This window comes from Protomyctophum bolini (assembly GCF_963924005.1).
Source record: "Protomyctophum bolini genome assembly, chromosome: 3".
Classification (NCBI taxonomy): Eukaryota; Metazoa; Chordata; class Actinopteri; order Myctophiformes; family Myctophidae; genus Protomyctophum; species Protomyctophum bolini.
In genome coordinates this window covers 27,861,801-27,874,300 of record NC_137864.1, presented here as the reverse complement: position 1 = coordinate 27,874,300, position 12,500 = coordinate 27,861,801, and the positions used below count along the sequence as shown (strand labels likewise).

Sequence of the window (12,500 nt, the reverse complement as noted above, 5' to 3'; positions counted from 1 at the left end):
ATCTATTCCCTTCAGATCCCTCATTTCCTAAACCAGAGAACCCACCCCCTCTCTTTGTGCATGGCTGGTGTAGCACACACGGCGTAGCGGCGTAGCCGAGTGACACTGAAAATGATAAACATTTAAAGGCCTCGGTTGCGCTCGTTCAAGCCGTGTCGCTGCAGATACAAACTGTCATTTGTCAAAAGAGGCTCCCTGGCTTTACACACACACACACACACACACACACAGAGCGCACAGCACATTGCAATCCTCTGCAGAACACGCGTCCTAATATATGCCACTTAGAATTGGAAATTATACATGGGCTCTCATTCCAACCCCCACCTCTTCCCGTAGCAGCGTGCAAGTGTATTTAGTTGTCATAATGAGCTGTCACGCCTGATGCACTGCACAGGGACACTGTGCCTTCCAGCGGGGGGGGTGCATGCGTGTGTGTGTGCTCGTCTACAGTATGTGTGTGCACATCTGTATTTCTGCAGGCAGTCACCCAGTTCATTTGTACACGTGTCTGTGTTTCCATACATTTGACACGTTTATGATATTTCCATCTCATGTCCTCTGGGCTTGTGTGTGTGTGTGTGTGCGTGCTTCCAGGGTGAGCCATGTGGAGAGGGATGCCACCATGAAGAGGCAGCTGGTGGAGGACCTGAAGACGAGGCTGAAGTTCTTCCAGGAAACAGAGAAAAGCTACCGTGGTCAGGTGGAGGAGCTGGAGAGGAAGGTACTCGCGCACGCACACACACACACACACACACACACACACACACACACACACTGACACATAGCAGCTGGCACCGTCAGATGGCATCCAATTATCTCATCTGGGAGGATGACAGGGACATTGTGTGGTAGCACTGCGCTCAGCGTTTCTCACCGTCTGGAGATCTGAAGTCACCTGGAGGTCTGGGAGGAGCAGGAAACGCTAGCAAACCTGTCCTGTTAGTCCTGTTTGTACAAGTCAGGCTTTATTTGTACAGTTTGCCTTAATAACCGTTCTGCTTGTCATCACTCGGTGGCTGTGTCTCCAAATCACTAGTTCAAAATGTGGTGTCGTTGCGTAACTATAAAACATATTCCCTCTGTCCAGAAAATGAATGAAAAGAGGGGCAGTGTTTCCTCTAGGATGAAGTTGTAACAGAAGTGCTAAATCTCGGTCTTGTGTTTCTTTTTTCTTTTCCTTTTTAATCGATATTCAGCAATAGGCCAAAGCCCCCAGTAAGGCTATCTAACGTTGAAGCTGTCACTACCTACTGGTGAAATGTGGAATTGCAGCACTTTCATGGAGGCAGACGGACGTTCATGACGTCACGTGCGGACCTCACATTTGAGGTCCGGGGCTAGGCTAAACATCCGCTCGCTCGTGCCATTGAGTTATAATTGTACTTCCGGCAGTCTTCCGGGTGCTTCAAAACGCCACTGAGCAACTTAATAAATAGCGGGGGTGGGGGGTGGGGCTAAATCACAAAAAAATCACAAAGAAATCATAAGAAAATCTCGATACCTAGCCTCCTCGAAGGTTCTTACCTCACCTTGAGAACATAAAAATCATATATAAAAAAATCACTAAAAAAGCACAAAAAAATCTATTTCTTACAGCCGTAGGTTGCTTATTGATTAAAAAACGTCATTGGAACTCCATGTAGAGGTCCCCAACATCGCTTGCCAGCCAAGGCGGCATCAGCCTCTTTAGCTCGATACATAGCCTCCTCGAAGGTTCTTAACTCACCATGAGAACATAAAATCATATATAAAATCACTAAAAAAATCAAATATACACCTGTTGGTGGCGCTATAACAGGCCAATGTGAAAATTATGGGATATATTCCTCGGCCTAGTAGGAAAATCTGTGAAAGATTTCACGTAAATTTCACGCTGCGTTCATGATTTGAGGCTTTTTGTTCAAACGGGCCAATCCTGCAATCTTTGAAAGCCAATGTTGGCCAATTAAATATCAGACAGATCCGTCTTGAACGCATGACTATAGAGATAGTGTGGAACAATTACCGGGATTTTTGGACAGAATCTGGAGGAGTAATATAAAGAAATGTGTTTTTCAAAAGTCGGCCTCCTGGTGGCGCTATAGCAGGCTGTTCTGGCATCAACCGGGTTAACGGTGCCGGAGATTAGCTGTACACAGACGGACGGACGGATAGACACACAGACTCACACACACACACACACACACACACAGACGGAGTGGGAAACATACTCTCTCACCATGCCTTCGGCCTGGTGGAGACAATAAATACTTCTAGGACTAGAATTATAGTATGAAATAGGATAGGGCAGTAAGATAGGATAATGTAGATGTTACAAATATATAATACATTTGTATATTAATTTAGGTTTTAGGACTTTCACCTTCCATGTAACCACTACCCTCAGTCACATGGTTTTAAATGGAATGGAAACTGTGCCCAGCCGGTACAGTATGGTTATGCCTGCTCGGTAGCCCTAGACTGTGTTATTACTTCTGTTCAGTGAGGATCTTGAGAAAGGTTCCTCAGTATTTTTTACTGTGCATTCCTCGAACTTTCCAGGGAGCTGAAATTCCAGTCCACTGGAAGTTCTCCATCTACACAACTTATGTATGTGGCAAGGAACTTTTGAAAACGGTTTTAACTTATGGATAAATTGAAGTATATAAATTCAAGTAGTTTAGGGGTGAGATATGATTTGATTTGGCTTAATGTCACACACCAATACACCAAATAAAGCAAAACATTTCCTCCTGTGTCCAGGTGAAGATGCTGTCAGAGGAGGCTGTTAACAGGAAATCCCTAGTGGACTCTCTGAAGAGGAGGCTGAATGTGGCCACCACAGAGAAGAGCCAGTACGAGGCCTCCTGCACCAAACTGAAGGAAGACAGAGATAAAAAGGTTAGAGGAGCAGCCATCCATCCTTCTATCCTCCACACAACCCAACATACTGTATGGTCTGATTGCTGTTTTGAATGGTATCCAGGTCATCCACAATGTACCCAGGCATTGAGAGATTTAACATCCTTTATAATATTGGAAGGTATTATTACTCATATAACTTGGTTATGTACAGTAAGAATAATGAGGGACTGTTCACACAGGTTTTTCTTTTTTACCACTGCCTTGCCTTTTTATTCTCAAACTGTGCCTTACAGTGTTTACTGTAGCAAGTTAGCAAATACCTATTACAAACATATTGATAGGTATTTTTGTTAAATGGATCAATTCATAGTCATATTTTCAAAGAAACTCCTGAAATGAGTCTGGACTGGAGTTGGTTCTCACAGTGCCTGTTTGGCGTCTTTCGGGACAGGAGCAGCGTGTGGAAGCCCTTCTTGCTCGCCTGGGGGCCAGTGAGAGATCCATGGCTGAGCTGGAGAGGACAGCCACCAGGCAGATGGAGGGACTGGCCCAGCAGAGCTCCCAGGCATTAGACACCCTGCAGAGACAGCTGGGCCTAGCCCACTCCCAGCTGGAGCAGCTCCACGCCTTCGTCAAGGTACGCTTATGACTTGGTTCTGTTTCTGTGACACTAGTGTCTAACAACTTATATTAGAAAGCACTGTCCACAAAAACCTGTCTGCTGGCCCCTTCTCTTCAGTGGCTGCAGCAATTGATCTGAATAGGTATTGACCATTAGCATATGCACCAAATAAAGAAGCAAGTTTGTGATTGTGTAATTGTATCATTAAAGAATGATGACATTTGGCCTTATATATAGGATTAGATGTCAATGGTATGGTCACATATTATGCTAATAACTCAAATTTCCCACGGGAGTTGAATTTCAAACTTTTAGTTATTTGACACCTTTAGAAACATATTGGTGAAGACATTTCTTGGTAACGATTTAGTTCCCAGATTGGTACCTGATAAAATGCCCTTACTAATTGTCACCTGCCATGGTTACAGCCCCCAAGCTATGGGACAAAACTCACCGAACTGCGCTGGGCAGACTGTTACAGTCTCACCGAACTGCGCTGGGCAGACTGTTACAGTCTCACCGAACTGCGCTGGGCAGACTGTTACAGTCTCACCTTATAAAGGCTTTCATGTTCTCCCCGGCCACGGGCTCCCCATAGTGACGGGTCGCGGATGTGTGCGACTGTGTGTGTATTCACGACGCAGCCCGCGCGTGCATGTGGTGTGTGTGTGTTCTACGCGCATACGACCGATGGGCTTGTGTCTCTAATCCGTTGACAGGTCATGTATGTCTCTAATCCAACGGGTCTCGTGCGTGTTTGTGCCCAATCCAGTTTCGCTCAAACTGTTTTTTAATTTTGAATGGTATCCAGGTCAGCCACAATGTACCCAGGCATTGCTCCAAGTAAAAGAGATTTAACATCCTTTATAATATTGGAAGGTATTATTACTCATATAACTTGGTTAGATGCATTTGTTTTATACATGCAATGTACAGTAAGAATGAGGGACTGTTCACACAGGTTTTTCTTTTTTACAATTTAATGCCATAATGTGTAGCAACCGTAGCAAGTTAGCAAAAACCTATTACAAACATATTGATCGGCATTTTTGTTAAATGGTTCAATTCATCGTCATATTTTCAAAGAAACTCTCCTGAAATGACTGGAGTTGGTTCTCACAGCGCGCATGTGCATGTGTGCATGCGTGCGGGCGGGCGGGCATGCACGTGTGTGTGTGTGTGTGTGTGTGTGTGTGTGTGTGTGTGCACGTGTGTTGGAACTGTTGCAGGTAGGCTACCAACTGCAAAGTTACTTTCAATGCCTGATATACTGTCCACAGTGCACTCTGTACACACTTTGACTATGCCTTGAAAGGGTATGTGGATGGACTAGTTAGTATGTCTAAATAAAGAATTAAAGAACCATTGTGTGTTATTGATTAATACAAATTGACATAATCTAATACAGTATAATTGTAACGAAGACTCTCCCTTCCAGTCAGGTTGTTGGATCTGAGTAGTTGCTAATTGGATATTTAGTCCCCATATTTGGGGATATCTGACTAGGACGTTGGGCTATATGACATACTGTATGACATGTCTAGTATGACAATCCCTATATTTTGGCGAGCCGACCTAGTGCTGATATCAGATAGATGTGGTAGAACCATATATGAATAGATCTAACTGGCACAGTCGGAGAATATATAACCTTGGTCGGCTTCAGGGAGAAGGCAGAAGTCAAAGCATCCCGGTTTAAGTTCTAACCGGACACCACTGCGGCGGGTCCTAACCCAAGTAATCAGCAATAGAGCCTTGAGCTATTTTATAATAATACTTGGATATTAGAACATGAGTTGCATGTAAAAGTAGTAGACAAAAATCAATCCTTAAAGGGCGAATGACATGATGTTTTCATTCAGACCACGTGATGTACAGTATCAGCAATGTTCATTTCGGGGCATGACATTCCCCCTTTAACCACTAAGGCCTATTATATTATATTATATATCCATAATGCCTAGAGGGCTGTCTGTGTGTGTGTGTGTGTGTGTGTGTGTGTGTGTGTGTGTGTGTGTGTGTGTGTGTGTGTGTGTGTGTGTGTGTGTGTGTGTGTGTGTGTGTGTGTGTGTGTGTGTGTGTGTGTGTGTGTGTGTGTGTGTGTGTGTGTGTGTGTGTGTGTGTGTGTGTGTGGCAGTGGCACCACCACTGTCAGCATACTGCATGCCCAGCGGGAATGGGTTGTGTTGTCTCCACCTATAGGTCTAATCCATCACCTTGTGTTTATGCTTGTTCTCACGTGTGTGTGTGTGTGTGTGTGTGTGTGTGTGTGTCTGGCAGGGCTCGATAAAGGCCCTGTCCATCAACTACTGAGCTGACATCTGCCTATCAAAGCGGAGGGAATGGCTTGGAAAAGATAGATAGTGGTGGCAGTCTGTTTAACCCCCCCCCCCCCCCCCCCCCCACACACACACACACACACACAGAATATTTCCTGTAGACGGTAGACCTCCAATATATACCAAACAGCCTCACTCTAGAGGCTCCATTTGTCACACACACACACACACACACACACACACACACACACACACACACACACACACAAACTTTTTGGGGAGGACTATAACATTATGCTAATTAGTCAGGCAGTGTATCGGGCCGGCCCAGTTAGGGCCGAGTCTTAATTTTCTGATTAAGGCCCAGAACTCAAATACCACAAAAAAAAAACAATAATAAAAAATGTAATGTAATGTTTCGGATTCTCTATTAAAATCATATGTGATTGGCTGACCAATGTCCTTTGACTCCTTTGTAGCCATGAATGATAAAACGAGCTAAATTTAATAATGCACAGGTATACCATATAGACGATAAAACGAGATTTGATAAATGAGCCTTAATCCAGTTTTAATAAATATTTGTCTCCTTTTAGCTTCTTTGTTAGCTACCGCCATCATCCATGGAAGGAACAGCCGAAATCCTAAATCCTCCCTTCACGCGGACGTGGCTTTTAGTGGCTTTATAGCTCATAATAGGATAAAGTACCATGTTCAGAGCTCAATAAAACATTAATATTGTATATCTACAGTAAATCAAATCATCATTATTTTAACCATGTCAACAATAAACAAACTATAACAGCTTGTTGGATTTGAACGTTGTTACGAAGACAACACAGCTCAGCTGTAATATTATTATTATTATTATTAGTAGTAGTAGTAGTAGTAGTAGTAGTATGTTATTAGTCATTAAATTACTAATAAGAATAATAAATAATATATTCATGTATGAAAGTAATAAAAAATACACACGTTATGCTCCTTTGGCTACAGCTAATACATTATCACGCAAATAAATGTAGTCTGTCTGTCTGTCTGTCTGTCTGTCTGTCTGTCTGTCTGTCTGTCTGTCTGTCTGTCTGCGTCCGTCCGTCCGTCCGTCCGTCCCTCCCTCCCTCCCTCCCTCCCTCCCTCCCTCCCTCCATTCCCATAACCCTTGGCTCATGGGGACAGACATTGTCTAGTTGTAGAGGATTCACATCATTGTTTGTCTCCCTGTGGCTCCTGTGATCCCCTGCACGAATAACAGCCAGACATCTGATTGGACAGCCTGACGTCCAGAGGAGATTTACTCATGTCATGTATTGATCGGGACCGGGGGCCTGTGTGTGTGTGTGTGTGTGGTGAGGTGGATTGTCTGTGTGAGAAAGAAGATTGTGTTGTGTGTGGGTGTGCGTCTCTGTGTTTCTCTTTGTGCATGTGTGTTTGTCGTGTGTGTGTGTGTGTGTGAAAGAGACAGGAAAAGGAAAAGATTGTTTGTGCACGACTGCACGTTAGAGATGGCCGTGTGTGTGTCACGTGTGTGTGTGTGTGTGTGTGTGTGTGTGTGTGTGTGTGTGTTTATTGTGAACCCCTTTGGCCCCTATACATGCCCCAGGCCATAAGCACTGCTGTTGAACTGCTAAACAGTGGCCCTGCTGCATGAAGCTACACACACACACCCACAGACCCACACACGCACGCACACACCCACACACCCACACACCACAGTAACACTGTTAACACTTTATAGCCTACTGGACATATATACTGGCTTGCGTAATCTTCACATTTTGCATAAAACTTTCATTACTTGAAAAGATTAAAAATGCAACACAATTAAATGAAAGAAAAATGTGTGATTTACTGCTTCATGCTAAATGATTGTAATTACCCTTTAACAGAGTTCAATCACTTTCTCCTCAATAAGCGTCTATGTGCTTTTCAGTGTGTGTGTGTGTGTGTGTGTGTGTGTGTGTGTGTGTGTGTGTGTGTGTGTGTGTGTGTGTAGTGTGAGTCTAGCCAGTTATTAAAGAGGGTGCACTTTAGTTGCTCATTTGATCTCCATTGCCTTGTCCTAATCCTCTCCCTGTCTAAATTGGCCCTCTGGCTACACTGATTGTGGCACAGGGCCTTGCCAGACTAAACACACACACACACACACACACACACACACACACCCTCTGTCTCTCCCAGGGCTGAGAATGAGTGATAAATTCAGCCCTTAATCTCTTTCTGGATTATTCCACATGCAGGGTTTAGGTCAATTGAATGTAACCCTTGACTAGCGACAGTGAATATCTATTAGGCTGTAAATAAAAGAATAGGATCGCAGGCTGTTACTTAATGAGCTGTGTATTCCTTCAGGGAAACATAGCTCTCTGATCACACACACACACACACACACACACACACACACACACACACACACACACACACACACAAAAGAGGCTAAATCTTCCTCTCTACTTCATCAAGGCACAGACCGTGCCTGGGATATCACCTCCTATTTCATCTGCACCTTTTTCACAAAATGGAGGTGTCAAGCCAACTATGAGTGAGGTTATAGGTTGCTGCAACTTGAGTAGACAAGGACTCCCTGATTTTATGTTCATACCAGTTTAAAAATAGCAGATCTACACGCTCACATAGTGTCACGATGCAACGTGTCGTGAGCTTGTAGATTTGCTATTTTCAAAGCACTGATGTAAGGTTAAAGTGGTGATTTTTGAGGGGCACTAGCCCCTCCTAGGTCCATCTTTGAGGGTCGCAAATTGTGATTAGCCGGCGTGATCGGGTGAGAGATCTGCACTTGGTTGAGAATGAGATGATGTATGATGACGTGCAATTCACAATTTACAATTTCGGAGCGAAATCCAGAGCGATTTACAGTAAACAAGAACAAAAACATGGTATAGTAATACAACATATTCATGAAAATAGTCATCATGAATCATATGTAAGCTTAGAACAGTGGAATATCTGTATAATGAAACTATGCTTATATACTATAGAGTGCTACATTTTATGTACGTCTACATAAAATGCCTGTTCAGGTCATCGAGGCTATGGTGATAAGAGTGCCCCTCACTTCCCACGGGGCATGGTATTTTTTGTATGTTTAATGTTGTCTAATTTAGCGGGTGACTCTCTGCAATCTGCTCCCAGGGGGACCCTGTTTGCCACTCGAACCACTGCTCTAAACAATATCCTGCTGTGCAGAATGCCTGGCCTACAAGTCATAGTGGAGTAAATCTTTCCTTACATTCAGATGAAGTAAATTAATGTAAAACCTCTCCTTTTTTGCCCTTAATTCCTTAATTATGTATTTCCCATGTGTATTACAATACATATCACAATCCCATTAGCCAACAAAATAATGATTTTGTCAGTATTGTTAACTGGTCTACTGTTCTACACCCTGAGGGATGTGTAATATCGGTGGATTTTTTGTGATGGGGAATTGGAGACCAGTGTGCAGCCTTCATTACTTTTGGTTTAAACTGTTCTAATATGAACAGAACTGGCATTAATTGAAGGTGAAGGAAACTGAACTCAGTCCGCTTTGTTTTTACAATGTATGCGTTCCACAATTTCTACCATATCGGTAGTTCTATGAATACTGTATTTCTATCAGCGTGGGGCAGGGTGTTTGATCATATCGGTTTTCAGACACGGCTTTGGTCTTAACTCAGCATCTCTCTCTCTCTATCTCTCTCTCTCTCTGCATCTGATTTCACTAATAGCCAAATAACAATCTGCAAACTGTCTCACACACGCACACACACACCCTTAGGATTGCCTGCTCTGACGCCCCCAAACTGCACCTGAAGTGCACACAGTAATGCCCTAACTTGTTTACTTCTGCTTTTGTAACTGAGACTGTACAAATGTAACCAGATGAACCGTTACGGGTCCATCTGGATACGTCTGTTCACTCACAGAGTTAAATCAACACTGAGGTTTTTACTGCGCACCTGTGTAAAATTAGCTAAAGGAATGGAGATATCCATCACGCTCAGTGCTGTCCATGTGTGATTAGCCCTGTTGCTGCACTTGCACTGGAGAGTTTTCACATGTTTGTTTGTGTCGATGTTTCAGTATGTGTGTTTGTGTGCACAATACGCACCTTTCTTGCTTGTTTATTTTGTATATTGCAATGTGAGTGCGTCTCTTCTTTGTTCTTTTATTATTTTGTTTGTGTGTGTGTGTGTGTGTGTGCGCGTAGTTGTGATTTCTCTGGCTGCCGCTCTCATCTGGTCCTGTCTATTCCAAGGTCAGCTTTTCAGGCGGCTTACAGGGGAATGATACAGAAGATTATTGCCTCGATCAATAAGCTCAAAATGAAGCAAAGGGGAGTTTGCTTTATTGACTTTCCCGCCGTACAGTGGCAGCTTTAACATTTAATTGTCTCCCTGTATTTAGACCAAACTCCCATTTAGCGGCCGACCAGCCGCCGCACCGTCTCGTCTCATCCGCACCGTCCGCTCGGGCCCCATTTGAAACGGCTCCTCATAGCTTAATTATTTACTGTGTTATGCTGCCGCCGTTTGCACTGTAGAGACATTCAGAAACAACTAAATAAATGAATGGCTGCATTTTCAATAGTGCTGTGCTTCTACTCTCTTTCTTTCTCTCTCTCAATCTCTCTCTCTCATCCTCTCGCTCTCTGTTGAGCCCTCTGCAGTGATTCATGATTCCCTGCCAATTCTAGCGAAACTTTGGGTGCGTTTGAAATCAAAGATGCGCTCCCTTCGCACTCAATCGACAGGGCAACAAAAAAGGGCGGGGGGGACCCCCTCAGGTCTGCGTTCGTACACGTGAGCACGAGGCGAAACCGAAGAGAATCTGAGAGTGTCAAACTCAATATTCCTCCATAATGTACCAGGCCTCTCCGGCGCGTGCTTGATCAGTTTCATTTATTCATTTGCCATGCTGAGATATCCCACTTCTTTGACTACATCCATTTCATCACTCTCTTCTTCTACTTCTCCTTATCCTCTCTTTCTCTCCTCCTGCTCCTGTCGCTCCAGGCTCTGGCCAGTGAAATGCTCCGAGATGTGGAGGAGGTCAAACAGCAGTTGATGAAACGGAGGAGGAAACTGAGGAAGGCCAGCAGCGTGGCTGAGAAGAGTGGCCTCTCGGCCAGGTCCATGATCAAAGCCAAGAGCATCGCCGCCTCCATCCTCAACATGTCAGAGAGCGACTTGGCAGACATGATGGACACCGACCAGGTAATGGCTCCAAGAACCACAGGTCAATGCTGCATAGACACATCTAAACTTTGTGTGAGATATTTAATGATATACTTTTATAGCTGGAGAAAAGGAGGCACTGGAGCAACTCAGACAGTTTAAGCCCTTATTTTATTATCAGGGTGCAAGTAAAAAAGCTTGATGTAACTGAAACATCGAAACGTCGCTTTTTTACTTGCACCCTGATAATAAAATAAGGAGTTGCTCCAGTGCCTCCTTTTCTCCTGTAACCTGTCCTGCCTCTGAGATGCACCAGACTGGCCTGCCATAGGCTAGAGGCGCGGTTGGAACTCCCTTCTGCTTAGACTTTTATGCATACATTGAAAGCTTCACAGGCAGCACAAGCACAGATGTGAAATGCAAGTAAGAGTGTAAACGTTCAGACTTACAGTAGCATGTACTGTAAGTTCCAAAACAAATGCCTTTGAACAGTCTATTGTCAAAACAAATACATGTTATTTGTGAAGACAATTTGAAGAAGTTGGCTCTCAATAACGTTGGGTATATTTTACAACTCAGGGCTCTGTTGGTCTGTCGGTCCAAAAGTACGAGAACTGGAGGTAGCTTATCTGAAATTGTGTCATTGTTAAACTGGAAATATTAAACTTTACTTCAGCTATGTTCCTGGCTGCTGCTGTACAGCAACTATACTGCAAAGTTCTGCAGAGCTTGTGCGTTTAGATTCAGTACTCCTACTCTCAACGAGATGTTCAGAAAATAAACACAACCAACACCACACAAGTTCTAACACGAAACAAAGTTGTAAAGTACAACTCTTTCCTTCTCACGACAGCCACCAGTCAAGACCATAGATCATTCCTTGCCAGGCCTTATTGTCAATTAACAGACCCACGTTACAATCAAGCTGCTGGGCCCCCGGGGACCGCCCCCCCATCCATCACATAATGAGAGGGGGCCACGCCAAGCACTTACTCACACTTGAAACCAATTTGAGCCTTCATCGCTGCCCCCACGCACGCACGCACACACACCCATGGGGATGACAGGCCACTGTTTCTCACTTGAGAAAGAGTCACCCTCAATCAGAGCTTAAACACTCTCCTCTCCTCTGCTCTCCTCCTCTCCTCTCGTCTCTACCCTTGTTTCCATTGCAAGATAATGGCGGTTAATGGCAGGCTGTGAGGGATGGAGGACGAGGTGTGTGGGTGTTTGTGTAGTTGGATTGGTCGGATGGGCAGAAGGAGCGAGTACATTCTCCGGTAGCGGCGAACAGGCATGGCGCTGCCGGGGGAGGGGTGGCACATGCGGGGGAAGGTGGGGGTATTTTGACACTATGCCGCCGGTTCAGACGCAGCAACTGCCGATAACAGCCGTGGCAGACTGGCAGTGTACCGTGGTGACATGCGTTGTCGGTAAGACACATGCTTGGCTGGTTAAAAATCACCCGTGGCTTCCCGATGAGGTTTGGGGTAGGAGTGTCAGCGTCGCTGGTTAAAACTCACCCGTGGCTCCCGACATGCGCTACCGTTTAAACATCACCATGTCTGCCCTGTG

The 12,500-nt window shown here is 44.5% G+C and overlaps 1 protein-coding gene across 1 annotated transcript in view; it reads left to right on the top strand.

Moving 5' to 3' along the window:
* cntln (centlein, centrosomal protein) overlaps positions 1 to 12,500 on the top strand; it is a gene marked incomplete at its 5' end in the record, with an annotated part of 129,476 nt that overhangs the window by 94,116 nt on the left and 22,860 nt on the right. The window contains 4 exons of the mRNA XM_080758968.1: positions 598 to 724; positions 2,746 to 2,883; positions 3,299 to 3,484; positions 10,764 to 10,964. Coding sequence (XP_080615094.1) covers positions 598 to 724; positions 2,746 to 2,883; positions 3,299 to 3,484; positions 10,764 to 10,964 — 652 coding nt within the window. The remainder of the gene's footprint in view (positions 1 to 597; positions 725 to 2,745; positions 2,884 to 3,298; positions 3,485 to 10,763; positions 10,965 to 12,500) is intronic.